Below are 25,870 nucleotides of genomic sequence, written 5' to 3'. Positions count from 1 at the left end.
CGATCCAAAAGTTTACATCAATGGGCTCATGACTCCGACACTCTGTTTCGTTGGCTGTTACCCTTGCGAGACCTACGATATGTGTCATACCTACCTACTTGCCTACTTACTTACCTACTCAGTAGAGACGAGCTATCCGCTGTCCCGACTCTGCCGCTTCCCTCATCCCCTCATCCCCAAACATGATCGATCCCCTGAACATGACAAGCCCCCACGCAATCATAATCATCACCACCACCACCGCCATCAGTATTGCTCCCTACCCCTCCTCCTCCTCCTCGCCGCGGGCGCAGCGTGGACGGCATCCGCCCGTGACTAAACCCCCAAACTTCGTCCCCCGGCTCCGTCTCGAGGTGCCCGAGCCCCAGCAGCCCGCCGACGGTGACGAAGAAGCGGCGGTTCTTGATCGTCCGCCCGACCGACACGCGCAGGTGCTCGATCGACTCGCCCGTCCGGAGGTGGCGCGCGACGTCCTGGCGGTCCGGCGGCTCGGCCTCCCCTTCGCGCGGCGTCTGGTCGTCGTCGTCGCCGGGGATGCCCCCCCAGGGCCAGCCGGCAGAACCGGCCGTAGGCGTCGCAGTTGCCGGGCTCGAGGCCGCAGTAGAGCACGTCGTCGGGCACGTCGAGGTTCGCGAAGGAGGACTTGCAGTACATAGTCCACCACGCCCGCAGGATGGGGCGGATGGGCGGGTACTCGTTCGGGCCGTCGACGTCGACGAAGTGGCCCTCGCCGACCTCGGCGATGATGTCGATGGCGACGCCGCTGAGCCGTAGGGCGGCGCCGTCGTATTACGGGGGTGGTCGCGGGGCAGGCCCTTGTTCGCTTCGAAGCGGGAATAGAAGTGGTGCTGGCGCCAGGGGACGGTGTCGTACTTGGGGAATGACCGCATGTCCACTGCCCACTGGGGAAGCCCCTCATCGCCTGCTTCTTCATCGGGCTCTCGGCGGGGATCGATGACCAGAGGCTGCAGGTCGCCGCCGTCGCCGTCGCGGTGGATCAGGTCCAGGGTGTAATTGATGTAGACCTGTCTCATGTCCAGCGAATAGTCGCACTTCTCGCTCCGGGGCAGGACGCCAGCGAGCCTCAACCCCGTCAGGGCGTATACCTTATCCACCGGCATCGTCGCGGAGCGCGTGCGCCACTTGATGGCGGTCGGCAGGGGCGGTTCGCCGGTCTCGTGGTTATAGCAATTCATCCAGATCATTGTTGCCATCAGAGAACCCAGGCGCCCGGGGTCGTGCAGCATTTCGCACTGCGACGGGGTGAGGCTCTCCTCGTAGTCAGACGTCTGGATCCAAGTCCGAGTCGCGGCGTCCATGGTATCCCACGAGATCGAGAACGGGCCCCAGAGGAAGACGGCGTCGGGGGTAGCATGGCTTCCTGGACTGTCCATACGCGGTGCCACCAGGGGTTTTTTCTGGGACCAATCAGACCCAGGGCCGCCATGGCGGCCCTGAAAGCCTCTTCCGACTTTGCGCACTCAGGAACAGGAACGGCAACAGCCTCTCTGGGACTGGTTTCTAGCTCAGAGTCGTTATTAGTCTCTGAACCAGCGCTGGTCTCCGTATCGGAGGCGGTGTCCGAGTTAGAGTCGGTATCCGAGTCGGAGCCGGTCTCTGAGTCCGAGTCAGTCCCCGGGTCGAAAGCCGCTATGTACTCGAGCACGGCGACCCCGGCTCCCGCATCCGCGAGCTGCGTCTCCTCCTCGAGCTCGCCCATCCACAAGAGCGCCCGGGTGCAGCTTGAGTAGATGGCGCGCATCCGGCTGACCTGGGCGCTCTTCTCGGCGGTGTCGGACTGGTTGATGCACAGCCTATCGATCCATAGCGTCCGCGGCGCCGTTGCGTACCGCAGCCGGAACAGGATGTCCTACAGGCCCTCAGTGATGGCCACTTTCTTTCCATCAAGCTCGAGGTGCGCCGGGGCCGGCTTGATGCTCCATACGTACGAGAGCGCCTCGTAGGGCGGGTGGTCGGCGAGGGAGCGAGCGAGAAGTTGGCAGCGGAGAGGCTCGTCCTTCGTGCCGGGCAAGAGGATTATGACGCGGAATTCGTCGTCTGTGAGGGCGTCCATCTTGGGGATGGTCCCCTCTAGTGAGACAAGAAATGGGGTATCATACAATTTACCTTACCAGTCAAAAGGTTTTCGCGGCAATGCTGACGAGAATTTGGCAGGCTGCATGTGTGTTTGTATCCACTCCGCCAGGATTGGCAAAAGCGGCCGAGGTGCTATCCAGATCCGGACGGCGCTGCCTCAGATGGGCGGGCCCCATCATGGAGTTTGGCCGGCCCTCCGCGGCCATGGCATATCTACATATTCTTCATGCCCGGCCGGATACGCACTGTAAACAGGTCTTGGTCGAGATACGAGCATAGATGAACAGAGCCTGGCCGGGTTCGATTGGCTGGCGAACTCATAAAAATTGGCATTCGCAAGAACCCCAAGCTGGCTGCAAACTTGTCCAGTTTTGGCCTAATGAATATGTGGTAATATTGCACTACGCCATAGCACTGCATTGCGGGATGCTGTATATGAATTTCCTTTGCTAATAAGTTGGTGAGTCTCTTCAGATCCAAACAAGCAACTAAGGCATTCTCCTCGTAAAACGGCTCGAGTCTTTCATGTTAATGCACTGCGCCATTCGAGTCAATTCGAGCCACGGTGGAGTCAAGACACCAAAACGAGACGGGACGCCTCGTGCCAGGCTACGCTTGGCGCCCGTGCTAGGTTAGTTGCTGTCCAGAATCAGGAACACAGAGAGTGACGAGAGAGGAACCGGCATATATTTGACAAGAGTCACTACCTACTCTTGCTGTCCTGAATCCGGCGCTGCATTTTTTCCGCCACAGCGCGTGTAAGCAACGTGGCTTCATCCCACCTTGCATCATCAAGCCGAAGTTGCTGTTGGGGACAAGTGGTCGAGTGACGAAGCTTTGGGTCATTTTTCACCATAGTAGTAAACATTCGAGCAGTATGCGGTCCGCGGCTCGTAAGTCTGCTGGAGAAATTCAAACGAAAAATGCGGAGATGCAAATATTACTACCAATACTTGGACGACATCCTGACTCGAGATGGCACGTCAGAGAATGGAAAGGATTGTTGACAATCAAGCTTGCTGGTCTCGTCGTCGTCTTGCTGAATGCAGAAAGAGTTTCACATGATTCATGGAAGAGCGGAGCTGAGTCTCCGATGACACAGCTGGGGACGAAGGAGCGTAACCCAGTCGGGCAGAAACCCGGGGTGAGTAGCATCTGTGCTGTAACCTCTCCCCACGGGGATGCATGGATCGGTGCTTCAAGTTGCCTTTTGGGGGAAGCGATTTTTGTTTTCGAGGGAGCGGACCGCGGGGTGAAGAGACGGATATATGCACCGTCGGATAGGTATGGGGTTGCATTACGGCCCCTCCATTTCAACAATTGCAAGATCAAGACATGATGAGCACATTTGATTGTTGAAGAGTGCCCGAAAAGCAAACCGGATCGCATTTGATGCACTTCGTACGCAACTACGTGTTTGGCATACGCACCCTCGTTCGGCACTGGCTCCGACAGGGAGGCAGGGCTGGGGGAGCAGGCGACGGCGAATTTTAAGCTTTTTCCTTGAGGGCATGGATTACATAGATGAAGCTGGCGCTGCCTAGTTCCCGCCATTCTCTCCTGACAGCCTGACCTTGTTGGTTTACGCACGGCATTCTATTTAGCTGCCTACCTATTTAGAGTTGTTCTTTTTTTTCTTTTTTTGCTCTTGAAGCAAGAAGAGCAATGGATCGACAGGTCGTTCCAAGGCAGCGCAGCCTTGCAAGTCACGACCGTCTTGGTATCGGGTGATGGCAGGGCAGAGGCACCCGAAGCCCGACAGCTATGTCGAGCTTTCGTGTCTCACACACCACCCCGCACTGCACAAAGCCTTTCTGTCTGGTGTGACCCCGTGGTCGGCAGCCATTGGATCTGCCCGTTCGCCGGAGACGGTGTGCTGGGTCACGAGTCGGACAAGTTGGGCTGATCGTATTCTTTTGGCATCCGCGAATTGGCCCATGGCAATGTTGCACTACATGCATCCCGTGCGTCGTCTGCTGCATGGGCTGTCCCAGTGTCTGGACCTGCATCTGTGTCTTTTTGCAGACCTTCTTGGACACGTATGCAGCTATCTGGCCTTGACTTAGCAGTACGCAAGACTGGCAGCTAGGACCATACTTGCTTGTTTAGTGCCGCGTAACAGCCTTAGGTATCCCCTGATTTTGCGGTCAGCAGTTACCTGTTGGTGATGGTGGTTGTTGTGCAAAAAGGAGGTAGCAGACAGCGGCCACCTGAACTGGGGGTGGACAGGGCCTTTGATTGGGGGCCAGATGACCCTGTGGCTAGCTGCATTGGCTGCTGGGCGCGGGCCCAAATGCTGAAATGCTGGGGGTCAGCAGGGTGAATGGGGTTCTGGATGGGGACCCCCTCGACATGCCGGCCGCTGATCTCAGCTCGGCTTAGGTGCCATCCAATTGCACTCGAACCTGCGATCTCGATTCGTCAGATTAGTGGCAGTCAATGGTCGCTAGTCTCGCTAAATTCCTTGGGCTAGCTGCCCCCCAGTTATGTACCGGCCCCAGTGCTCAGTTACTGCTCCCCACCGCCCTGTACATAGGTGTAGTGCCTATTGTCTCTTAATGTAACGCTACGCTTCCACTCTGACGTCTAGGCCTGCATGGCCCAGTCACTTTAATAAGTCTTTGTCAGATCAATAATCCATCCCGCCCTATCCCCATTCAAACACTCCTCGTCTTCGTCGTCGTCGTCGTCGCTATTGACTGACTGTCTGCTGCTCCTTCCGCCCGGGCAAGCAAGTGCCTCGTCTACCGCGTCGTTCCAACCAAACTAATCTACCACATTTCTCTTGTTCTGTGTTCTTCTCTTTTTCGGCTTCCATATACCCTACGAACCCGCCTTGCCGTCGACCCTTTGTGGGGTACGATCCCTCGAATTCACTACTGGCGTGTCGCATCACATGCGAAGTCAGTACACGCCGACACCTCCTCGCGACACTCTGTTCTCCTACGAACCCTCAACTTCTCGGTCCCTACATTCGCGGCCGTGCATCGCGTCAATACGGCCAATATTCTACGAGAGCAGATAGTGTAACTGCAACGACTTCACCGCCTCGGACTTTTGGTCCCCCGACCTTGCCGAGTCTGGAGACCCCCGGAGCAGAAGGGCTTAGGATGCTAGCCCGTCTAGTGTCTCGACCACCCCGATCACACCCAATTCAGATCCCGTCTTTGTCTTGCTCGTCATGACTGACTTACTCCTTCCGAGCCTTCGACTAAGCCCGCCCTCGTCCCGCAAGACCCAGTCGAAAGGTGACTCTGCGTCCAACACAATATGCCCACAGACCACGGCGGTTTCGGCAACCGAGTCTCTATACAAGGCCCTGAGGAGCTTGAGCAGCCTTGCCTTGCCGTGCAGAGATGACATTTCCGAAGCCGAGCGCGAAGCTCAGCGGAAGCTGGACGAGCGGAAACAGATACTCATGGTAAGGTTACAGAATGCCGACACCTATAGCCAATGGGAGGCCGCGGCGCAAGAACTGGATATACTGGAAGGCAACGAGGAGTGGAAAGCCGACACATCCAGCGGCGATTACCAACCGGATTTGATCGAGTCGCGGTTGCGGGATCTGGATACGGCACGCATCAACTGTGACCTACGCGGCATGCTACACCTCATTCGGACCGCTTTATCGAGAGACCTAGGAGGTATGGGGAACATCGATCTGTACAGGCACTCGTATTGTGGCACCAAGAAGCTCATCGAGCGCTATGTTGACTCCACATTGCAGACCATTGCAGCCGTGGTAGAGCGCAGTGCCCACCCTTTGCCTGGAGGCCTGGAGACCAAAGACCTGCTCGACGCTGTTCTGTTCGCGCGCCAAAGCTTTGGGCGAAGCGCCCTCCTGCTGAGCGGCGGCGGGACGTTTGGCATGAGCCATATCGGTGTTCTCAAGTCGCTATTTGAGGTAAAACTGATCCCACGCATCATCTCCGGTGCCTCGGCCGGCTCCATCGTGTGCGCTGTAGTGTGCACAAGGACAGATGACGAGATACCCCAGCTGCTCGAAGAGTTCCCTTATGGGGATCTCGCGGTTTTCGAAGAGGAAGGCAATGAGGATGGCCTCATGGATCATGTCCGCCGGCTGCTGACACAAGGCAACTGGTCTGATATCAAGCACCTGACCCGAGTGATGCAGAATCTTCTGGGCGATATGACCTTTCAAGAGGCCTACAACCGTACGAGGAGAATCTGCAACATCTGCGTGTCGCCTGCATCCGTCTACGAGCTTCCCCGCCTCCTCAACTATGTCACGGCGCCCAACGTCATGATATGGTCTGCGGTTGCTGCCTCATGCTCCGTACCATTGGTATTCAGCGCCGCGCCGTTACTGGTCAAGAGCCCCCTCACAGGAGAACACAGCCCGTGGAATCCCACACCTCAAATGTGGATCGATGGATCAGTCGACAACGATCTACCCATGACTAGGCTTGCCGAGATGTTCAACGTCAACCACTTTATCGTCTCCCAGGTCAACCCCCACGTCGTCCCCTTTCTCGCCAAAGAAGACGCGCCGTATCCTATATCGGGTTCTCAAGACCATGTGCACTATGACGATGAAGGAGATTGGTTGTCCACCATGACACAATTGGCAAAGGGAGAGGCTCTTCACCGTATGCACATTTTGGCAGAAATCGGCATCTTCCCGACCCTGGTGAGCAAATTGCGCTCCATTTTGAGCCAGAAGTACTCGGGTGATATCAACATCCTTCCTGCGATGGGGCTTCTGGATCTTCCCAGGATCCTGAAGAACCCGACGATAAGTTTCATGCATCGATCATGTCTCTTGGGCGAACGCGCAACCTGGCCCAAGCTGGCACGCATACGTGACCGCTGCGCGGTGGAGTTGGCCCTCGATAGAGCTGTGCATGCTTTGCGAGCGCGTGTCGTTTTTAGCAAAAGCCAAGTTGACTTGCGACGAATGGCCACAGGCAGTCTCGTCAACCCATTCAGGGGCAGCGAAGCCTTCCATATAAACCTGCCCGCCATAGAAACCGTGACAGCCAAGGATAAGTTGAGGCAGCGTCACCGGCGGTCCAGTGGCAGTTGCGCACAGCAACCAATTGTCCTTCCTCGCCGCCTGGAAGACCCATATAAAGTCACAGATGATGACACAGACGTGGAAGAGCAACTTGAGATGGCCTTACGGAAACCGCACGGGAAATCGAAGCTTAAGCTGAAGCGCTTTTCCAAGAACCAGGCCTTCCAGACCGGACCTCTTACGACGCCCCATCTATCCTCGACAAACGAACCGAATGCCTTCGACTTTGCTCAGCCCCCGTCGCCCGTCAAGGTCAACCCTCAAGTGCCTCGAGACGGCACTGCGCTTGGACCCGGCGACACCTTGTCGGCGCTCAAAGCGTCCGAGGTGGAGGAAAGCCCTGTCCCGACGACGGCCACCCTGGATGAATCCTCGATGATATTCTCGAGCCGTGGTCCTAGTCACTCCACGGAGATGGAGACTAGCGATCCTTACACATCGGATGCCGATATAGACAGCCGCAGTAACGATAGCGCCCTTGGCCCGGATATCGTTCGTTCGCCTAGTGAAACTGCAACGGACAGTGATGATCCGTTTCTCCGTAGAGCCGAATCGTCCCACGAAGAGTCGACGCCCAAGGAAAACATTTCCTCCCGCAGTCGCCGCGAGAGCAGTTCATGGAACGGGATATTCGATCCCGTCGACCCTGGGGCTGGCCTCTGGAGCTGACTGGTAGATGGCGACGGCACCAGCTCTTCTTCGGAGCAAGACGATGGTAAAACCATCAGGGAGTATCCTGCAATGGATGATGACGATCCTGGCGTTAGTTGGATGGAGTTATGACACTTGGGTTTGGGCTTTTGGCGCTACTAGGCGAAATGAAGGACCCTTTGAGGCCTTCGATTCCGTTCGCCTGTCACTGCTGACTACTTACTTCTACCACTTGTAATTCCCCGTGTTCGGCGCGGGGACGATGATTTCAAGCACTATACGCATAAGCCTGGCAATAGGCGAAAGGGGTTGGATGGGACTTTCCTGCATTACATTAGAGTCCTGCTTCGATTTCAAAGGGGACAAGGACTACTACCTACTTGCATTGGGAGGTCATGGCGACTACTAGAATAAGGGAACGAATTGCATTGCTTACTATTATTAGATAGCGTATTGTTCATAGCCGGTACATTATACGCATCCCTTATATGCTAGATACACAATCACCCGAAATTGCATCATCCCCGAGAGCTACGGACTGGTCTGGATGGGACTTCTTGATTTGGTTACAGAACAGCATCTCTGCTCGGCCTCGTTGGCCGTCGTGTCCAGGACGAATATGGTGAGCCTTTTCTCGGCCTTCCTCTTCGGGCTAAGCTGCCAAGCCAGGTGCCGAAGGGCCATCTTGGCGGCACCGCCGGTTCTGCTCGAGAGCCAAGCGGATAGGAGACGGCGCTCCTTCCGTATGCGGTTCGAAAGTTCGTTATCGCTCGCGGGAGTTCTGGAAGGACTCCAGGAGGGGAACCACCAGAAGAAGATTACCCCTCTCGCCTATCCGGGTTCCATGGAGGTGGCTTCGGGCCGCCAAGCGACTGGATAGGTACCTATGTAGATAGGTTCATGTAGATAGAGATTGCCTGTCCCCAGCCTCTGGATTCTTGATCGGATGCCAGTCTGGACTAATGCGAGATTCTAGGTTTACTTAGGACCTGCCCTCCATCTAGCCATCATATTATGTTCATGCAGCCAAGCGATACCCGTCGAGTCATATAACTTGCTTGCTCTCCTAATTGGCGAATCGCATTTGTTGGGGATATGAACTCCCAAGCAAACGCTCACAGCACGCGACCGCCTTGGCAACTGGTAGAAATACCGTACTGCCGCCCGCCGCGGATTGTGGGCATGTTCTGAGTGGCTTCTTCTCTTCTGGTCTTCAAGCGAAGCATACCCTCTCTCGCTTGCTCTTCTTGCCTTCCCTCCATTTCGTCTACTCCCTCTCCGACACGGTCCAGCTCATTTTTGGTCTGGTTTGGGTTTTTATCCCCATTGCGACAATGAAGACCACAACCGTCCTCCTCGCCGCCGCCGCCGCCGCGGTCGCAGCAGCCGCGGCGGGCGACAAGAAGTGCAAGCCGTACGTGACCTCGGAGGCCCTGCAGGACCTCATCCGTCTCGAGGACCTGCTGGCCGGCAGCCAGACGCTGCAGGACATCGCCGACGCCCACGGCGGCAACCGCGCCTTTGGCGGCGGGGGCACAACGCCACGGTCGACTGGCTGTACGACACGCTCAGCGCGACGGGCTACTTCGACGTGGTCAAGCAGCCCTTCGTCGAGCTCTTCTCGGCCGGGTCCGCGACCCTCTCGTCGGGTACCGGGGACGACAGGAAGGAGTACACGCCCAAGACCCTGACCTATACGCCCGGCACGGATGGGCAGACCCTCTCGCGGCCTGTGGTTGCCGTCGCCAATCTGGGCTGCGAGGCGGCCGACTTCCCGGTGGAGGAGTTGGCGGGCAACATCGCCCTCGTCCTGCGCGGCTCCTGCGACTTCTCCAAGAAAGCGTTCCTGGCCAAATCTGCCGGCGCCGCGGCGGCCATCGTGTACAACAACGTCCCCGGGTCGGTGGCGGGGACGCTGGGCTCGCCCAGCGAGTCCAACGCGCCGATCGTGGGGATCTCGCAAGAAGAGGGCGAGGCGATTCGGGCCGCGCTCCCGCTCGTGATGGACCTGTCCGTCGAGTCCATTGTCGAGAACCGGACCAACTACAACGTCGTCGCCGAGACGAAGCAAGGGGACAAGGACAACGTGCTCGTGCTGGGCGGGCACTCGGACTCGGTGTACGAGGGGCCCGGTATCAACGACGACGGGTCCGGGTCCGTGGGGATCTGGGCCGTGGCCCTGGCGCTCACGGGGTTCCGGGTCAAGAACGCGGTGCGCTTCGCGTTTTGGGGCGCCGAGGAGTTTGGCAAGCTGGGGTCGTATTACTACGTCAAGCAGCTCAACCAGACGGCCGAGGCGGAGATTGCCAAGATTCGGGCCTATCTCAACTTCGACATGGTAAGAAGCCCCGGCGGTGCTCTTCGTCCGTCCCGATTCTGATTTGCTTGGCTGACCATCGCTCTCTTTCCTGCAGATCGCCAGCCCCAACTACGTCTACGGCATCTACGACGGCGACGGCAGCGCCTTCAACTTCTCCGGCCCCGCGGGCTCGGACGTGCTCGAGCGCGACTTCGAGGACTTCTTCAAGGCCAACGGCCTGCCCTCGGTCCCGTCCGTCTTCAGCGGGCGGTCCGACTACGCCGTAAGTTTCCCATCACCCCCTCCCTGGCGCTTCGATACACATACACACACGCATACATCTCACTAACCCCCGAACCCAGGGCTTCATCGAAAACGGCATCCCCTCCGGCGGCCTCTTCACCGGCGCCGAAGTCCTCAAGACCGCGGAAGAAGCGCTCCTCTTCGGCGGCGAGGCCGGCGCCCCGCTCGACGCCAACTACCACCAAGCGGGCGACACCGTCGCCAACCTGGACCACGGCGCCTTCCTGACCAACACGCGGGCCATCGCCAACTCGGTCGCCAAGTACGCCATCAGCTGGGCGGGCCTGCCCGAGGTCAAGCTGCCACAGCGCCGGTGGTCCGCGGACCGGCATCGGGCGCTCAACCATGCGCGAGGTCTCACGGCGGGACATGGACATGGGCATGCGCATGCGCATTCGGGGCCGTGTGGGGAGGTGGGGGATTTGATGTGAAGTAGAAAGTGAGTGAGAGCGCGTGAGAATGAGAGTCGAGGGGGCGGTAGGGAAGCGGAGGCGTACACGAATCAAATAAACATGTCTATCAATGTAACAATAATGAAGCTTGATACCATGAGTGGGTGGCATACGAAAATCGCCTGCCCGGTGATGATCTTCTCGGAGACATGACTATTACCTACACATCGTGATATCACAACTGGTCGACGCCGGGATCAGTATATGTACCAATGGCATAATCAATTTGATGCACAGGTGAATTCTTCATTCGTTCATTCCAATTCATCTACTCTTCTTAGGTAGCATACTTGATTGCGTAATGAGAGACACTCGTTTATTCCACTTGCAATTCCATGTCATAACCCTATTGTCCTACTTCCTGTTATTCGAGGGTCCCCTGCCTCTATCTTTGGGACGCTTCCGGTTATTCGACGTGGCTGTTTTCAGCTCCTCAATCTGCTGTTGTAATGAGTCGGCCAATCGTCTGTCGTACCACGCGGGGTAGAACGACGTAGCCGGCTTATAACAAAGGATGTCGATGAAGGTCTGGCTGGCGCGGTTCTTCGCCATGAAGTCGAATTTGTACTTCGTAAGCTCCGGCAGCCAGCTTTCTGGCACCATCCCTCTCAGTGCTGCCTTGTGTAGCAACGTGTTGCCATCGCGGTCCTTGGCGTTGATGGGGCAGTTGATGGCGACGAGCGGCGCAATTCGCTCCTTCAGGGCGTGGCAGGGGTGCTCGAACATGTAGTGGAAGGCCGTTGCTCCATCGACTCTGACGCGCCCATTGGCTCCCATACGGAGTACATCGTAAAACAGACCATCAAACTCACACGGAAGCCCCGCCGCGATCATCAAGGGGGTCGGTGTGCCGTGGGGGCTAGAGTCATTCACTGTTGAGCCGGCCTTGGCGAAGAGGAGCTCCAGAATGCGTACAGTGACCTGCCGCACACGGTCATATCTAACCGACTTTTCGGGTGTGGAGGCGTACCTGTAACTGAAGTCGAAGCTGGGAAGCCACTCGAGGTGGTTCCGAAGGAAATATACACTGTAGGATTCGCCATTTTGCGTCCACCGAGGGTGGACGGCTTCCAGGAGCCATGCGACGAGCTTGATCCAACGCTCATCCTCGTGCGGTCTGAGGCATAGAAGCATACTGTAGTGGTCTTGAGCCGCATCGGGATTCTTGGCAGCAGCTTTGACGAGGAGTTTGGCTGACTCGTAGCGATCATCGGTGAAGTTCTCGCAAGTCTCGAGAAACATATGCAGGGGCGAATAAGGGCCCTTCAGCTCGGCTCCAGACTTCAGGAGCAAGTTGATAACGCGGGATTCGCACCGGTGTTCTACGGCAAGCAGGAGCGGCGTGGAGCTTCCCGTGACCTTATTCACATCGGCGCCTGCCTTTACGAGCAGCTCCGCCAACTCGAATCGTATCTGTACTCCATCGTCGAGATCAAAAATGGGACGCGCCAGCACGTCTGCCAAGATGCTAGGCTGATGCCCGTCAGCCCCCTGGCCGACCAGCATGCGAACGACCGGCAGGTTGTAGTAGCGGATAGCCAGCGCAAGAGGCGTCGTGTTCTGTGCCTGGCAGTTGTAACCGTACCGGAAGCGGTGCGCAAGTATGCCAGCGTGCTGTTGTGGCTTGTGGTACAACAAGACGCGCGAGATGATGTCGTCGCGGCCATCATTTCTGCATGCGTATTGCAAGGGGCGGCCGTCACGCTGCATGCCGACCTTGTACAGGTACGGGTTGAGTCTCTGGTGCATCCGCTTGGAGGTACGGGTGAGTCTGCCGAGGTCCTTGACGCGACTGAGGTCGGCAATGTCCCAGAGGAGTTCGTCGGGCAAGCGGTCCAGCATGCCGCCACCGCCCAGGTCTGCTGTCGACATCGTTGGCGATGGTGCCGTGATTGGATTAAGAAGATTCGAGATATTCATGATGGTGTTGGTTTTGCTGAAGAAATGCTTTCTGGGGAGGACTGAACTTGGTCTTGTTCCAATGGTTGGAGGCTGTTGGAGGTGGAGCAAGCGTCGAGGGCGCCAGGCAAGTCGCGCCTTCTCAATGGGATAACCAGATGAGCAAGGAAGCTTCGGTTGATACGGGAAGGAACAATCACGCCCGTTCAATGGAACTCGCACCTACCTACCAAGCGTAGGTCCTGCCCTGGGACATTAGGCATCTCTCATGTGTGTAATCAATCGAATACCTATTGAAGTCCACTGCATACTGAAGTAAGTAAGCCCGTACCTACAGATTCAGGCACTCCTTGGTGTTCTGATCCGCATGCCCAAATGGAACAAATACGAGAGGGTTGGCCGGATAACAGGTAAATGTCCCATTCGCGAGGGGATCACTCCGAGATCCTTCGCCCGAATAAATTGTGTGTATAATATGGCACCGGCATGAATCAATTATGAAGATATTTCAAGGTATTTATTCCCTTTCATTAATCTCAAAACGACGTAGCTATCGTGATGCAGTCAATCTTACAACCCCAGCTTACAACACTGCCTGCCACCCCTAACTACCCGGGCAAAGATTCGACTTATCTCCCATGCCGGGCGAATCCCCGCTCTGCCCCGCGTTCAACGGCATCCCACACGAGCCCTGGTTCCACCCGTTGAAGTAGACATTGTTCCACTGCTCCGTGCTCGCCCCCTCCGCGACCGGCGGGTTGTTGCTGCCGCTCAGCATCTCGTGCACCTTCCCGTTCGGGCAGACCGCGAGGGCGTCGTTTGTGGTGACGTTCTTGGCCTCGTCGGGCGCGCCTGTGTGGTAGACGACCTGGCAGTCGCCGCGGCCCCAGGGGTCGAACCCGCCGGGCAGCTTCTCCGACGGCTCGCCCGTGTGGACGGGCACGAACTGCCACGCGACGCAGTTGAAGATGCCGGCGCACGACGAGCAGCAGTCCACCTTGTTGCTGACGGCGCCGACGGTCATCGTGGCCACGGGCATGTTGTTGGGGTTCGCCAGGCTCGGGGCGTTCGTGTGCAGGGCCGGGTTGCAGAAGGCGGGGACCGTGGTCGCGGGGTAGGAGCCCGTCACGGTGGTGCATGCGGCTGACGAGGCGCCGGTTGACGTAGCAGCAGCAGCAGCAGCAGCTACTGCAGGCTTGGTTGAGCTAGGGCTGGAGCTAGACAGGTGACACGAGCAGGCGCTGCTCACGCTCGCTGGCGGGTAAGTGGGATCGACGAAGCTCGGGAGGGCGGGGGCGGCTGCTGAGGAAGAGGACTCTTGCACGAGAGGCAAGTCACGCAACATGGGTGGCGCTGTGGGCATGGAACGCTTTTGCTGGGACACGGCACAGGGGGTATCGCCGGTGTGCCCGAAGCATCCAGGACTGCCGGGAACCGGGCTGGCGGTGGGCGGTGAACCGTATGTAAGCGGGGCAGCGTCGGCCTGGTACGCCTCCATGCTGTAGAATTTCATGGGGTGGGCCGCGATAGAAACCGTGCCGGCAGCGGCAGCCATTTCAGTAGGCTGAGAGCTTAGGTTAGTTGATGGATACATGGCAGTGAAGTGACGGTGTGGGTGGCCTACCTCGGCATGGACGTATTTGCTGCAGAAGGAGGAGGCTTCGGCGGTATGGGATGTGGCTCGGAACTCCTTGAGTAGACTGTTGTTCGCGTCGCAGGCGACCTCACGCTCTCCTACGGCTCCAGGGGAGAGGACCGGCAGCCACCATGCTGGCTTGGGCGAGCATAGCAGCATAGCCTAGAATGCGGCTTGCGCCGACTGATGGCGACGGCATGGTTTCGAGAGGTAGGTGGCTTTCTAGGGATAGAGTAATAGGATGTCCTTTCGGCAGTTGGCACCAGGATAGCCAAAAAGTGAAAACGACAGCTAAGGCGTTTATATATTCCACAGACGTGATACACACTAGAGCACACCAACTAGAGGCCAGCGACGTGACTCCGTGTTCTTCGACCGCCTTGCTGCGATTGAAGATACCGTGTGTTTCCGTCCCTTTCACGAGACAGGAAGCGGTCTTTGCGCTTGGGGTTTTGTGGAATCTGGGAGGATCGAACTTGACAGAACTGCACACCTCGCGCCAGATGCTTGCTGCAGTTCTCGACCAATGTTTCCTCAAAGGGGGACGAGGATGGTTCCACAACAGAACTCTCAAGTTTGGCAGGCTGCAAGGAACAGTGCTGTTGGGCCTAGAATACGACTGCTGGGATCATAGAACCACAACCTCTGTGTGTGCAACAGACCAGACCAGGTGTTCGGGACAATGCAGTGACGTGACGACGTGACGGGCAAAGCTTGAGCAGCGAGCAGCAGCAGATCTCCTGGCATTTATTCATTTATTAGGCGGGGGAGGATGCAGCCATTATGACCGAGACGGCATCCTCCTCTTCCCAAAGAGGGACGACACACTGGGTCTGCTTCCCAGGCTGGTCCCTCTACCGAGAGTCAATCGATATATGGGCTCATTCTTCCGTCAGGTGCGATTGGTGGCTCTGCATGTCTGCTGGTCCGGGGTAGGAAGGTAGGAATGGAACGGAGGCTGGGTTCCTGGCAGCACAGTGGATGCTATGCTTTCCGCAATTAATGCATGAACATGAAGGTGGGCGCGGATCTTCACACGATATGCTCAATTAGATTGGCAGCTGTGATTAGCTATGACCGATTAGCCTAGTAAGGACCGTACGGGGACAAAGCTGACAAGGGGCGGCCTTGGACAAGCAATTGGGCAAACTTGGAACCGTGGTCTACTAAGTATGATGGGTAAATAAGTGCTTATCCACCGTGTAGTGACAGGGTTTGTTATGCTCACGTTATGTTAAAATAATGCGCGTTATTTAAAGATCTGGCTCGTGCTCGGTACTTGACAAGGGGGTCGTTATTTCGGCCTCCTACTATGTATCCCAGGGTTGATTGCAGTGGCCCAGAACTGCCGATCGCTCGTGTTTCAAGTAAAGTGCACGAAAGGGAGGGTTTTATTCCACATTGGCTTTGCAGCGACAGCAAGGCTTGAATCCTGCCGCGGATAAATCCTTCTACCTCCCTAGTCAATTTGGGCGTTGGGCATGGTGGCTGGGGGTTGCAGTGAGGGCGGGACATAGTGAGGAGAAATGACCAGTTTGTTTGCCCGTCCTGCAAAACCTGGGTGACATCGGCTCTTGAGGCAAGCTAAAAAAACAAAGTGGGATGGATATCTCCAGATTACAACCAGCTTGTCGGGTGGTTGTTGTTTCTTCTGCTCCGATCTCTGTTGTTTCCTCAGTTGGACAGTGGACCGTACTGGCGATCAGCTAACAACAGCACTGAGCACCTATTGTATGTAATTGCCGTACGTGGGGGTTGACTAATGCGCAGTCTTGGGTGCCCAGCTAAGAGGAGCCGGAGCCAAGTCCAGTGCAGGGAATGCGAAAGAAACAGGCCAATGACGTCGCGGCTGGGAGGCTGCATGTCTTGGGCATTTGGAGGCATGTGTGCACTTGGAGGGCGCTCGTGAGCGCGTGAGCTCTTATCGATAAGTCATGACGGCACGTCACAGCTCCCTTTCGCTGCACCCTATCTGTCCTACCTAGGTATCTATTCGACAGGTTACCATACCGACAGTCACGGCAAGTCGGCGAACTGACGTTATTCTTCCAGTACTGATCAGCTGCTTCCACCATCCTGACTGACTCTGCCCAGTCTGATCACTTGTGTCAAAATAGATTCACCTTACGTCGCGAAATGTTACAGCTTGCCTGCCCTCCTTAGCTTAGCCCGCCAAGCACACCTCTCCCCATTCGATATGTCTATTTCCTAAGTTCAAGAACAAACCACGAACATCTAGTCTTGCACCTAATTTACAACATAATCCGCTTAGAGAATACTACAAGATGACACCCTCCAACCCCTCGTTCTTCTCGCGCATTGCCCGCGGCGGCAACGAACCGCTCCTCCCTCTCCATACCAATAACCAACGCACCCCTAGAAGCTCGAACGACTACGACCTCCGAGACCTCTCGCCCCGTCCCTCTTCCCCGCTACTATCTCCAGAGACCCAACAAGACATGGACCCGTACGAAGACAACGCCCGCGCAAGTAAGAACTTCAAAGATCGCAAGGGCAAGGCAAAGGCGGTGGCCTACGCCGAACCGTTGTTGGAGTACCCGCCCATGAGCGTGGTAGACCGCATGCGCCTGCAGCGAGAAGCCCGAGCCGCAGCCCAGGGCAGAATACACCAGAAACAAGACGGCCGAGAACTCCGAAGACGCCAGAGCAACCTGCCCTCCTGGACGCCCCCTTTTGCAAACCAGTTCCACGATGAGAGCGACAGCGCGCTACGGCGAGAGCGTATTCGGCCGCCGAGGACATATGATCGCGCGCCATCGCAAAACCAGGACTACGCCGCGTCAAGCATGAGCTTCGTTGGGAGCGTACTGCTTGGCCGCTCACCCAAGACGACCGACCGCGCGACAACGGTCGAAACCGATACCACGTTCCGCACGATACAACGGCGCGAGCGACAGATCCAAGCAGAGCTGCAGAGGCTACTAGACGCGCAAGGTGCCGCCATAGAGCGCCAAATATCAGGAGACACAGCGACTCCTGGCGGCGAGGGGTCAAGCCAGGCCAGCACGCCGCAAGGACCAGCATCGCGCCGGTCGTCAGCGTCGCAGTCTCCATTGCGCTCTCGGGCGGACCCGTACGCCCGGAATCCGGCCCCCGCGGTCATCCCTGTGCGCCAGCCGAAGCCGAAGCCGCTGTCCCTGAGACAGGTGCGCAACTCGATTGCGCGCACCATGTCCATGCTGGCCGACCTCAAGGCCGAGGAGACCCAGTACATACTCGACGCCCGCCAGGCGCGCCTGGCCGCCATCGCCAAGGCCAACAGGCTCTCGACCCAGCATAAGACGATCGCCTCGGAGCTGAAGGCCATGGAGACCGACAAAGACGATCCGCTGCGGAGGGAGATACACAGTATGGACTCCGAGTACAAGACCGTGTGCCTGGATATCGAAGAGTTCGAAGAGAAGTTGCGGTTGCTGAAAAGCAGGAAAGTCCAGCTGGAGCGTAGGATGGAGGAGGCGCGCAGCGAGCGCGAGAGCGGTCTGAGCGGCTACCGCGGCGCCTTGAAGGATACGGAGCGGAGCATCGGCGACATGATGAAGAGACCCGGAGTCCGCGTCCTCGAGCTTGATAAGGATTTCGACTTTGGCGCGCACGCCAACGAGGAAAATTGCAACAGTACAGAGACAGAGGACAGTTCGCGGGAGGTATCTGCCGAAAAGGCGAGGTTGATCGAAGGCCGAGTGACCGGGAAGGAGTTCATGCACTTGCGGCCAGAGCGCCGCACCCTAGCCATGGCCAAGGAGTGGTGGGAAGGGGAAACCGCCGTGCTCACGCGACGCCAGGCCGCCGTTGATCGTGAACTGGAGGCGCTGCACGAAGGCATCGAAGTTTGGTCAGACGTCGTCTCCCACATCTCGGGCTACGAGACGCGGCTCGCGGCCGCTATCAGCAACTTGATGGATGCCGCGGGGTTCGAAGACGCCGGCAGCCCGGACAAGGCTGAGTCGCAGCAGCGCAAGCGCGACGAGAAGCTGTTCCGCGCCCAGTACACCGACCTGATGCGCACCGCCCAGGAGATAGAGGGCTGCCTCGCTCACGCCGAGTCGAAGGGGTACAACCTGCTTATCGCGGCGATTGGCGGCGAGCTTACGGGGTTCAAGGAGGGTGAGAAGTTGCTTTTGGAGACTATGCAAAGTCACGGCATCGAATACAAGGATTTGGTGGACGCTGCCAACGAGGAAGTGGAAGAACCCGAACGGCGAGCAGCGAAATCCGGGTTGATCGATCTGCAAGACCGGGAACAAGAGGCATTGCGAACCTCAACCTTACACGACAACGAACAGATCCAGGCTGAGCGGCAGCGGCAGCTCGACGAAGACAACACCGGTAGTGTGATTCGAAACTGGGGCGGCTTCGTGTTAGACGAGCAGCAGCAGCAGCCCAAATCGCCTTCGAAAGAAGCACAGGCCGGCAAGATACAAAGCCGCAGCAGCCGCGGAAGCAGCAAGGCAAATAGCCCGCTCAAGCGGTCCGTACACCAAGAAGCGGCGGCAAAAATCACGACGAGGAAGACCTGCAGCAACAGCAGCACCATCGGGATGAGAGTGACAATGAGGTCCCGCCGGGCCTCCTTAGCGAAATGCACCATGCCGAGACGAGTGACGAGGAGGACGGGCATGGTGATCATCGGTCTTCTACGAACGAGGTGCCGGCCGAGTTCCTGTCGATGCACCGTGGTGGGGAGGACAGGAAGACATCGGTTGCGGCTGATAAGAACCATGAGAAGGAGGACGAGCACGACGATCACAACGAGCCCCCTTTGGATCTGATGACGGAGAGCCGGAGGGAGGATATCGATTAGTATCGGTGTTTTGAATAACATGTTAGTGGTGGTTGGCAGTGTACCTGGCTGTCCAGTACATTGTGGACAGGAATCGAGTTTTCAGGATTACGATGCGATGGCGCCTGGTGGTTGTTGTATTACTTTACATGCATCATGTGTATTCGGGTGGGTTGTTGGACAGAGTTAGGCATGTACTTACATCCCGTTCAGCAAGGGATTACAACATCATTACATGCATTACTCACAGTGACACGGACGAATATGCTTACGTATTCCACGAGCTTTGGGTTACTGTCGTCCAAGTGGGACGTACCACCAGATTGCATGCATCACATATGCAAGTAGACACATGTAGGATTATGTTCGTGATCAGGGGTGGGAAACAATTCACAGATGACAGCAGTACACCGATATGACCAAGGTTGTATACTGGCAGTAAAAATAGATACCCCCAAGTCATACTCGTAGCTATAGCGGCTGCTGCTGCTGCACGCTTCGGTTTACCACGTGGGGATGGGGCTCTTTTTGAGCGCCTCGGTCAGCACCTCGGATAATAGGTATTGCATAGATTACTTACCTAATTTACTAATAACTTTATTATGTTCTACCCGTAGCCATGGGCTCCTGGTATTCCAGCTAGGTTGTCGTCGTTGCGGCTTTGTTCCCACGTGGGTTTGGGGTTCTTCTTAAGCATCGACAATGCTAGAGGGGACGATGCAGTTTACAATACCCTAACCAGCAAATCAGATGTTACACTTCCCTACGCCATAGTCCACTGGACTTATTTTTAGCTGAAAAGAAAGCAAGCGCCAGCGAGCCCTCCATGCAGCCGTTTCTTCTCGCCCACCGGGGGTTCGGAGGGCTGGAGCGCCCCAGTTCGGTAAACCTCGGCTACTGGGGCTCCATCTTGAAAGTCCAACGGAGCGTCACCCGCCTAAAGTCTCCCCCATGGAGAGAGGACTGTAGCACATGCCCATTCCCCCAATTCTCTTTGCGATTTCGATGGGGACTTGAAAGTAGAGTTGCGTGCACTCCCTCGATTTGCATATATCTAAAAGAGCATATAGGAGTAGAGAGATGTTATGCATCTTCTCTTGGACACGAAGCAAAGCGAAACAAAACAAAAAGCCCTGGTCAGCCCTAACGCCTTTCGGTAACTCGACACGATGCATCGGAGTTCCTCATCTTCTGAATCTCTTCCGGTATTTCCCGATGTCGCTTGCTGCTGCTGGCCGCAAGTCTGAAAGCGTATCTTGTGCGCCCACAAAGTTCGTCACATCACTCTGCTGCAGCAATATCGTCATCCGCCCCCTCTCGAGAACTTGAGCTTTCTGGGGAATCGAACCACAAGCACGCACGCACTGCCGAACCTTGGGAGGAAAACTGCTCGTTCTCCTCTCCTCTCATCATACTCCCTCCTGCTTCTAGCGGCGGCTGCGATGTGACGAGATGGCGGCACCGTTGTTTAACGAACACGCTTGAAGAACGAACTCGAGCCTGCCATGGCTACCGAGGTGTCCATCACCCACTCGCCGACGCCCAGGTACTTCTCAATCCATTTGTTGGCTTCCTTGTTGTTCTCGCCCATGATCTGGCTCGTCTGGAAACTGGGTCTGCCGAGTCCCATATAGGGTCAAGCGTTAGCCGGCTGCGCACTCATGTCTCTCTTCCTGCTCCTTTCCCTGTGCACTGCTTCCTCAAGGGAAAGCTTAGGGTCGGGCGGGTTACTCACGTCAAACCGGTCGAACGCCTCATGCCCGCCAGGACAGTCGAGACTAGGACGACATCTTCGTCAGCTATTGTTCTCCGTCACACTCCCCTCCATTCCCTTGGGCCACCTCTTCGAAAGCATGAGCTTGTGGCGCAAAGCGAGCGCCAGGTTCCGTTCGGAGCTCCTAGCATTGTGTATGCCGAGCGACGGGGCAGAGAGCCACACGAGCGGCCCGAGGATGGGAGGGGTCGGTCGACATCAGGTCAGGGACGTACTGAGGACAGCATCGACGCTGTAGTGGAGTAATTTGCCGAGCTTTCCCCAGAGACCAAACGTCAGTAAGTTGAGGAACTGCGGCAGCGAAGATGCAAAAGTTTCAGAATACAGCGCCCAAATCTTCGGCAGCCGCCGGCTGAAGCAGCCAGCCTGCGGGGGGTTGGGGTGTCTCGGTACTGACCACCATTTTGAAAGAAGCTGTTTGGCTGTCTTGTTTCGTTTCGAGATTCGCAGAGAGCTATTCAAGGAACTTGCCTTGGAATGCTGATGTGGGTTCGGGGAAATGGACAGATTGAGGTATGTGGTTGGTGATGGTTGAGGTGATGGGGCTTAACGATCGCAAGGTTCAATCAGCTGCACTCCTTCACCGATAGTAGCAGAGCCGTGTCATGCGATGGGCACTGGCCTAGCGGCTGTTCTAGCCTGCCTAGGCACCTGCTTTGGTGGGGCAGGCCAACCAACCCCCCGAAGTGTGAGCACATCTTCAACTTGTGGCCATGCGCTGTGGCTGTGTGGCTATGGCTCTTGTTTTGGCTGAGTCATCGGCCAGCTCGCTCCGGCCAGATCAGCTCTTGGACAAAATGCCTCAGGCAGCCATCAGCCAAACGAAACAAAGCAACGCACTACGAGGCTTATCAGCTTGAGCTATCGGAAGCTGCGGGTCGCAAGCCGCTTCCTCACCCTCGCCTGCGAGCTTACCCCACCATCACGCCAGCAGCGACAAAAGTGAAGCAAATGTGTTTCCGGCAAACCCGCTTTGACCGCCTTGCTATTTCTGGACAGGAAAGGACAAGCAGGAAGGAGACGACACGACGTGCCGACGGGCGTGGATAGGCCGGAGAGCCTAGAATCCTACATGGCCGAAGACTGCCCACGGGTGTCATGGACGACAGCCCATTGGCAAATATTAGGCCCGAGTTTTGGCTGGAAAATGGCGGGGCTGCGGCTTCTTTGACCTGGCCACTGGCGCTCATTGCCCGTTTCACTGTTTCGCCAAAACGTTGAGTTGCGATGCGCTACTTTCAGGTAAGGTTCCAATGCGGGTGCGATAAGCCACGCAAGGCCATGCCCGCCAAGAACCTGGTAACACGGCCAGAGTCAGGCAGTTGCAGTACCAAGACTTTTCGGAGACGGACCTGACTGCAGGAGTGCAACAGAATCTCCAGCTAGCCAGCAGGGCGCGGGAGCAGCAGGAGGTCGATGGAGCAGTTGGACCCTTCGGACTTCCAGGGTGCTGGTCTTTGGCAATGCAATATGTTATCTTATTGGTAAGTGAAATCGGGCGCTGGTCCCCGAAATCCGATGGACGGGCGTGCCCAGGCGAGCCAGGCTGTTTTGTTTTAGCAGCAGCAGCTCACTTTCCCTGTTGGTTGTGTTGCTTTTGCTGCTGCCAATCAAAAGGAGGGGCAGCTAGAGGCGCTGCCCACCTCAGATGAACCAGTAGCAGCAGCTGTAACTGCCATCCCACTCGCTCCCACCTCCGACCCCTCCAGTACGGGCCTATTGTACTCACGCACCCTGCACACTCGCTCGCTCCCAGTCCAGAACAGACAGAGTACTCGAGCCCCGTGTACCAGTACTGCTACTGCTACAGTTTGCTTGCTACTGAGATTGAGGCACTTTTTGCCCGTTTCGTTCGTCGCCAGTCTGGCTTGTACTAGCTTGGGGAAGCTCCGCGGATCGCAAAAAGCCAAAGCCAATTCCTGGAGCAGAACGCGGGAGATACAAAAATAAAAATTTCCCACTCCCTCGACGGAAAACCCAGTCAGATCATCTTTCCAGGGAACGAAACAAGTCCAAGAACCATCCTTCCTTCACTAAAGAAACCGGTGCGAAACTTCAGCTGCAGGACCCGCGTTTTGTCCTTGACAACAAATCATCTGGTAAGTCGCATTTCACTATTGCGGGCGGGACCTATTTCGGTCGTTCATCATGCCTTCCCCTCCATTTTTATGGTACCTGCACCCCTCTGGCCACCTGAGGTCGAACGATATATTCCGTATATCGCGAGAGCCCTGAGCATCCAGACGCTTATTTTTCGCCGCTACGCAACCTCACTTCCTGAATCCCCTTGACCGATCCCGAAAAATTTGGCCGAGTAGCAATTATCATCCCATCCTCCCTGTGGACTTGTCCGGTTTCACCCTGTAATACCGCCGACCTCTCCCCTCTCCGTCCCTCTCCGACTGCCCGGACCTCATATTTATCTTTGAGCTTCCCTCGCCATACCACCTCTTGTCATACCCCATTCAGCATCTAGAGTTCCCAGCTAATCTCTAAAATCATTCACAATGGCCAGTAAAGTTAGAGTCGACCAAGCAGCCATGCCGCACCACCGCAACCAGTCCTCGGCGAACACCGCCCTCGACCACCTCTCGGTCGGCAGCAAGATCGAGTGGCTCGCCTCCATCGATACTGCGCACCAGCCCGAGAAGAACCTCCGCCGTACTTCCATCATCTGCACAATCGGCCCCAAGACCAACTCCCCGAGGCCATCAACAAGCTCCGAACCGCTGGTCTCAATGTCGTTCGCATGAACTTCTCCCACGGCTCGTACGAGTACCACCAGTCTGTCATTGACAATGCCCGTGCTGCCGAGAAGTCCCAGAAGGGCCGTCAGGTCGCCATTGCCCTTGACACCAAGGGCCCGGAGATCCGAACTGGCAACACTGCCAATGATGAGGATCTTCCCTGGCTGCCGGCACCGTTCTGAACATCACCACTGATGAGCAGTACGCCACCGCCTGCACCACTGAGAACATGTACGTCGACTACAAGAACATCACCAAGGTCATCCAGCCCGGCCGCATCATCTACGTCGATGACGGTATCCTGGCCTTCGAGGTGCTCGAGGTCCCCGACGAGAAGACCGTCAAGGTCAAGGCCCTCAACAACGGCTTCATCAGCTCCAAGAAGGGTGTCAACCTGCCCAACACTGATGTTGATCTGCCCGCTCTGTCCGAGAAGGACAAGAACGATCTGCGCTTCGGTGTCAAGAACAACGTCGACATGGTCTTCGCCTCGTTCATCCGCCGCGGTCAGGATATCAAGGACATCCGTGACGTCCTTGGCCCCGAGGGCAAGAACATTCAGATCATTGCCAAGATTGAGAACCGTCAAGGTCTCAACAACTTCCGTGAGATCCTTCAGGAGACTGATGGTGTCATGGTTGCCCGTGGTGACCTGGGTATCGAGATTCCCGCCGCCGAGGTCTTCGCCGCCCAGAAGAAGCTGATTGCCATGTGCAACCTGGCTGGCAAGCCCGTCATCTGCGCTACCCAGATGCTTGAGTCTATGATCAAGAACCCCCGCCCCACTCGTGCCGAGATCTCCGATGTTGGTAACGCCGTTACCGACGGTGCCGACTGTGTCATGTTGTCTGGTGAGACCGCCAAGGGCTCATACCCCCAGGAGGCTGTCCGCGAGATGTCCGAGGCTTGCTTGAAGGCCGAGAACACCATCCCCTATGTCGCTACCTTCGAGGAGATGTGCACCCTGGTCAAGCGCCCCGTCAGCGTCACCGAGTCTTGTGCTATGGCCGCTGTCCGTGCCTCCCTGGACCTTAACGCCGGTGGTATCATCGTCCTTTCCACCTCCGGTGACTCAGCCCGTCTGATCTCCAAGTACCGCCCCGTGTGCCCCATCTTCATGGTGACTCGTAGCGCGAACACCTCCAGATATGGCCACCTGTACCGCGGTGTCTACCCCTTCCACTTCCCCGAGGAGAAGCCCGACTTCGAGAAGGTCAACTGGCAAGAGGACGTCGACCGCCGCATCAAGTGGGCCGTCTCCAACGCCTTGTCCCTCAACACCATCTCCCACGGTGACACCCTCGTTGTCGTCCAGGGCTGGAAGGGTGGTCTCGGAAACACCAACACCCTCCGCATCGTCAAGGCTGACGTTGAGCACCTGGGCATTGGCCGCCTGGAGTAAGGAATTTAGACGAACAAAAATGAATGGCATAGATCTCTGGAATGATCACGGGAACGGAGTAGGCAGCATGGGAACAATACCTTTTTTCACGAAATAATAGACTCATGAATTACTACTTCTTTATGAACAAATAACCCCCGAAGGTCGTCGACCCTTCGAATCCGTCACGGTGAAACAACAATGGACGCCATGCATGATACTGGGCCATCCGATCCTTCGGGCTTTAGGTTGTTGGTGTATTGCCTATAACATTATGATGTGGCTTTTAGGACGTGTGCTAACTTGCAATAGGCGTCAGATCAACGTACACAAAATGGCAGCTACATTGCCATGGCCACCTTTGACTGAGTTGGAACCCCGATTCATATGCATCCCCTTTGTCGATACCACTCGCCGCATCGCCACTACCTAGATGCCACATCTTGATGGATGTGAATCTAGTATGAGTTCAGAGGTAAGTCGCCTCAGGTTTCTCCAGACCCGTGTTTGTGAGACTGTGAGATAGTGATGGTTGACTAATCATGCGCCTGTCCAAATTTGCTGCTGTTGCCTGGTCTCTCACCAAGTTGGTCGCGAATCGGCACAACCCATGCCAACATTTACCGTTTGCTTGATCGTTTACTGATCAAGAACAAGTGGAGAGGCGCGACTCTTGATGTACATGCTTGGTGTTCCTGAGACATGACCAATGCATATCCTATGGGGTTGGTGATGTGTTCCCATTTCGCCTTGTTGGGCGACTATGTCGAAAGGTGCCATCACCACTTCTGG

General features: G+C 56.5%; 9 protein-coding genes across 9 annotated transcripts; 5 read left to right on the top strand and 4 right to left on the bottom strand.

Annotated features, from left to right (window-relative positions):
- Positions 1 to 170: 170 nt before the first annotated feature.
- PG986_002573 (HET-domain-containing protein) lies at positions 171 to 2,074 on the bottom strand (the record flags this gene model as incomplete). The annotated part of the gene is made up of 2 exons (XM_066838795.1): positions 171 to 1,386; positions 1,950 to 2,074. 2 exons carry the CDS (start codon positions 2,072 to 2,074, stop codon positions 171 to 173), a joined length of 1,341 nt encoding a protein of 446 aa, XP_066703859.1.
- A 3,204-nt stretch (positions 2,075 to 5,278) lies between these two features.
- Positions 5,279 to 7,804, top strand: PG986_002572 (patatin-like phospholipase; the record flags this gene model as incomplete). Its single annotated transcript, XM_066838794.1, has 1 exon — positions 5,279 to 7,804. One exon carries the CDS (start codon positions 5,279 to 5,281, stop codon positions 7,802 to 7,804), a length of 2,526 nt encoding a protein of 841 aa, XP_066703858.1.
- Positions 7,805 to 9,120: 1,316 nt separating this feature from the next.
- Positions 9,121 to 10,819, top strand: PG986_002571 (uncharacterized protein; the record flags this gene model as incomplete). The annotated part of the gene is made up of 4 exons (XM_066838793.1): positions 9,121 to 9,200; positions 9,359 to 10,124; positions 10,201 to 10,368; positions 10,448 to 10,819. 4 exons carry the CDS (start codon positions 9,121 to 9,123, stop codon positions 10,817 to 10,819), a joined length of 1,386 nt encoding a protein of 461 aa, XP_066703857.1.
- A 375-nt stretch (positions 10,820 to 11,194) lies between these two features.
- PG986_002570 (uncharacterized protein) lies at positions 11,195 to 12,712 on the bottom strand (the record flags this gene model as incomplete). Its single annotated transcript, XM_066838792.1, has 1 exon — positions 11,195 to 12,712. The coding sequence occupies one exon, from the start codon at positions 12,710 to 12,712 to the stop codon at positions 11,195 to 11,197; it is 1,518 nt and encodes a 505-aa protein (XP_066703856.1).
- A 631-nt stretch (positions 12,713 to 13,343) lies between these two features.
- Positions 13,344 to 14,534, bottom strand: PG986_002569 (uncharacterized protein; the record flags this gene model as incomplete). Its single annotated transcript, XM_066838791.1, has 2 exons — positions 13,344 to 14,303; positions 14,364 to 14,534. 2 exons carry the CDS (start codon positions 14,532 to 14,534, stop codon positions 13,344 to 13,346), a joined length of 1,131 nt encoding a protein of 376 aa, XP_066703855.1.
- A 2,126-nt stretch (positions 14,535 to 16,660) lies between these two features.
- On the top strand, positions 16,661 to 19,197 carry PG986_002568 (uncharacterized protein; the record flags this gene model as incomplete). The annotated part of the gene is made up of 2 exons (XM_066838790.1): positions 16,661 to 18,868; positions 18,916 to 19,197. The coding sequence occupies 2 exons, from the start codon at positions 16,661 to 16,663 to the stop codon at positions 19,195 to 19,197; spliced, it is 2,490 nt and encodes an 829-aa protein (XP_066703854.1).
- Positions 19,198 to 20,644: 1,447 nt separating this feature from the next.
- Positions 20,645 to 21,353, bottom strand: PG986_002567 (uncharacterized protein; the record flags this gene model as incomplete). The annotated part of the gene is made up of 4 exons (XM_066838789.1): positions 20,645 to 20,792; positions 20,912 to 20,975; positions 21,166 to 21,241; positions 21,348 to 21,353. The coding sequence occupies 4 exons, from the start codon at positions 21,351 to 21,353 to the stop codon at positions 20,645 to 20,647; spliced, it is 294 nt and encodes a 97-aa protein (XP_066703853.1).
- Positions 21,354 to 23,457: 2,104 nt separating this feature from the next.
- Positions 23,458 to 23,879, top strand: PG986_002566 (pyruvate kinase; the record flags this gene model as incomplete). Its single annotated transcript, XM_066838788.1, has 2 exons — positions 23,458 to 23,464; positions 23,512 to 23,879. The coding sequence occupies 2 exons, from the start codon at positions 23,458 to 23,460 to the stop codon at positions 23,877 to 23,879; spliced, it is 375 nt and encodes a 124-aa protein (XP_066703852.1).
- A 47-nt stretch (positions 23,880 to 23,926) lies between these two features.
- Positions 23,927 to 25,099, top strand: PG986_002565 (pyruvate kinase; the record flags this gene model as incomplete). Its single annotated transcript, XM_066838787.1, has 1 exon — positions 23,927 to 25,099. The coding sequence occupies one exon, from the start codon at positions 23,927 to 23,929 to the stop codon at positions 25,097 to 25,099; it is 1,173 nt and encodes a 390-aa protein (XP_066703851.1).
- Between the last annotated feature and the right edge of the window lie 771 nt (positions 25,100 to 25,870).

This window comes from Apiospora aurea (assembly GCF_038362705.1).
Source record: "Apiospora aurea strain CBS 24483 chromosome Unknown utg000002l_segment0_segment0, whole genome shotgun sequence".
NCBI lineage: Eukaryota > Fungi > Ascomycota > Sordariomycetes > Amphisphaeriales > Apiosporaceae > Apiospora > Apiospora aurea.
The sequence above is the reverse complement of the archived record's forward strand: the minus strand, read 5'-3'. Positions and strand labels throughout refer to the sequence as shown.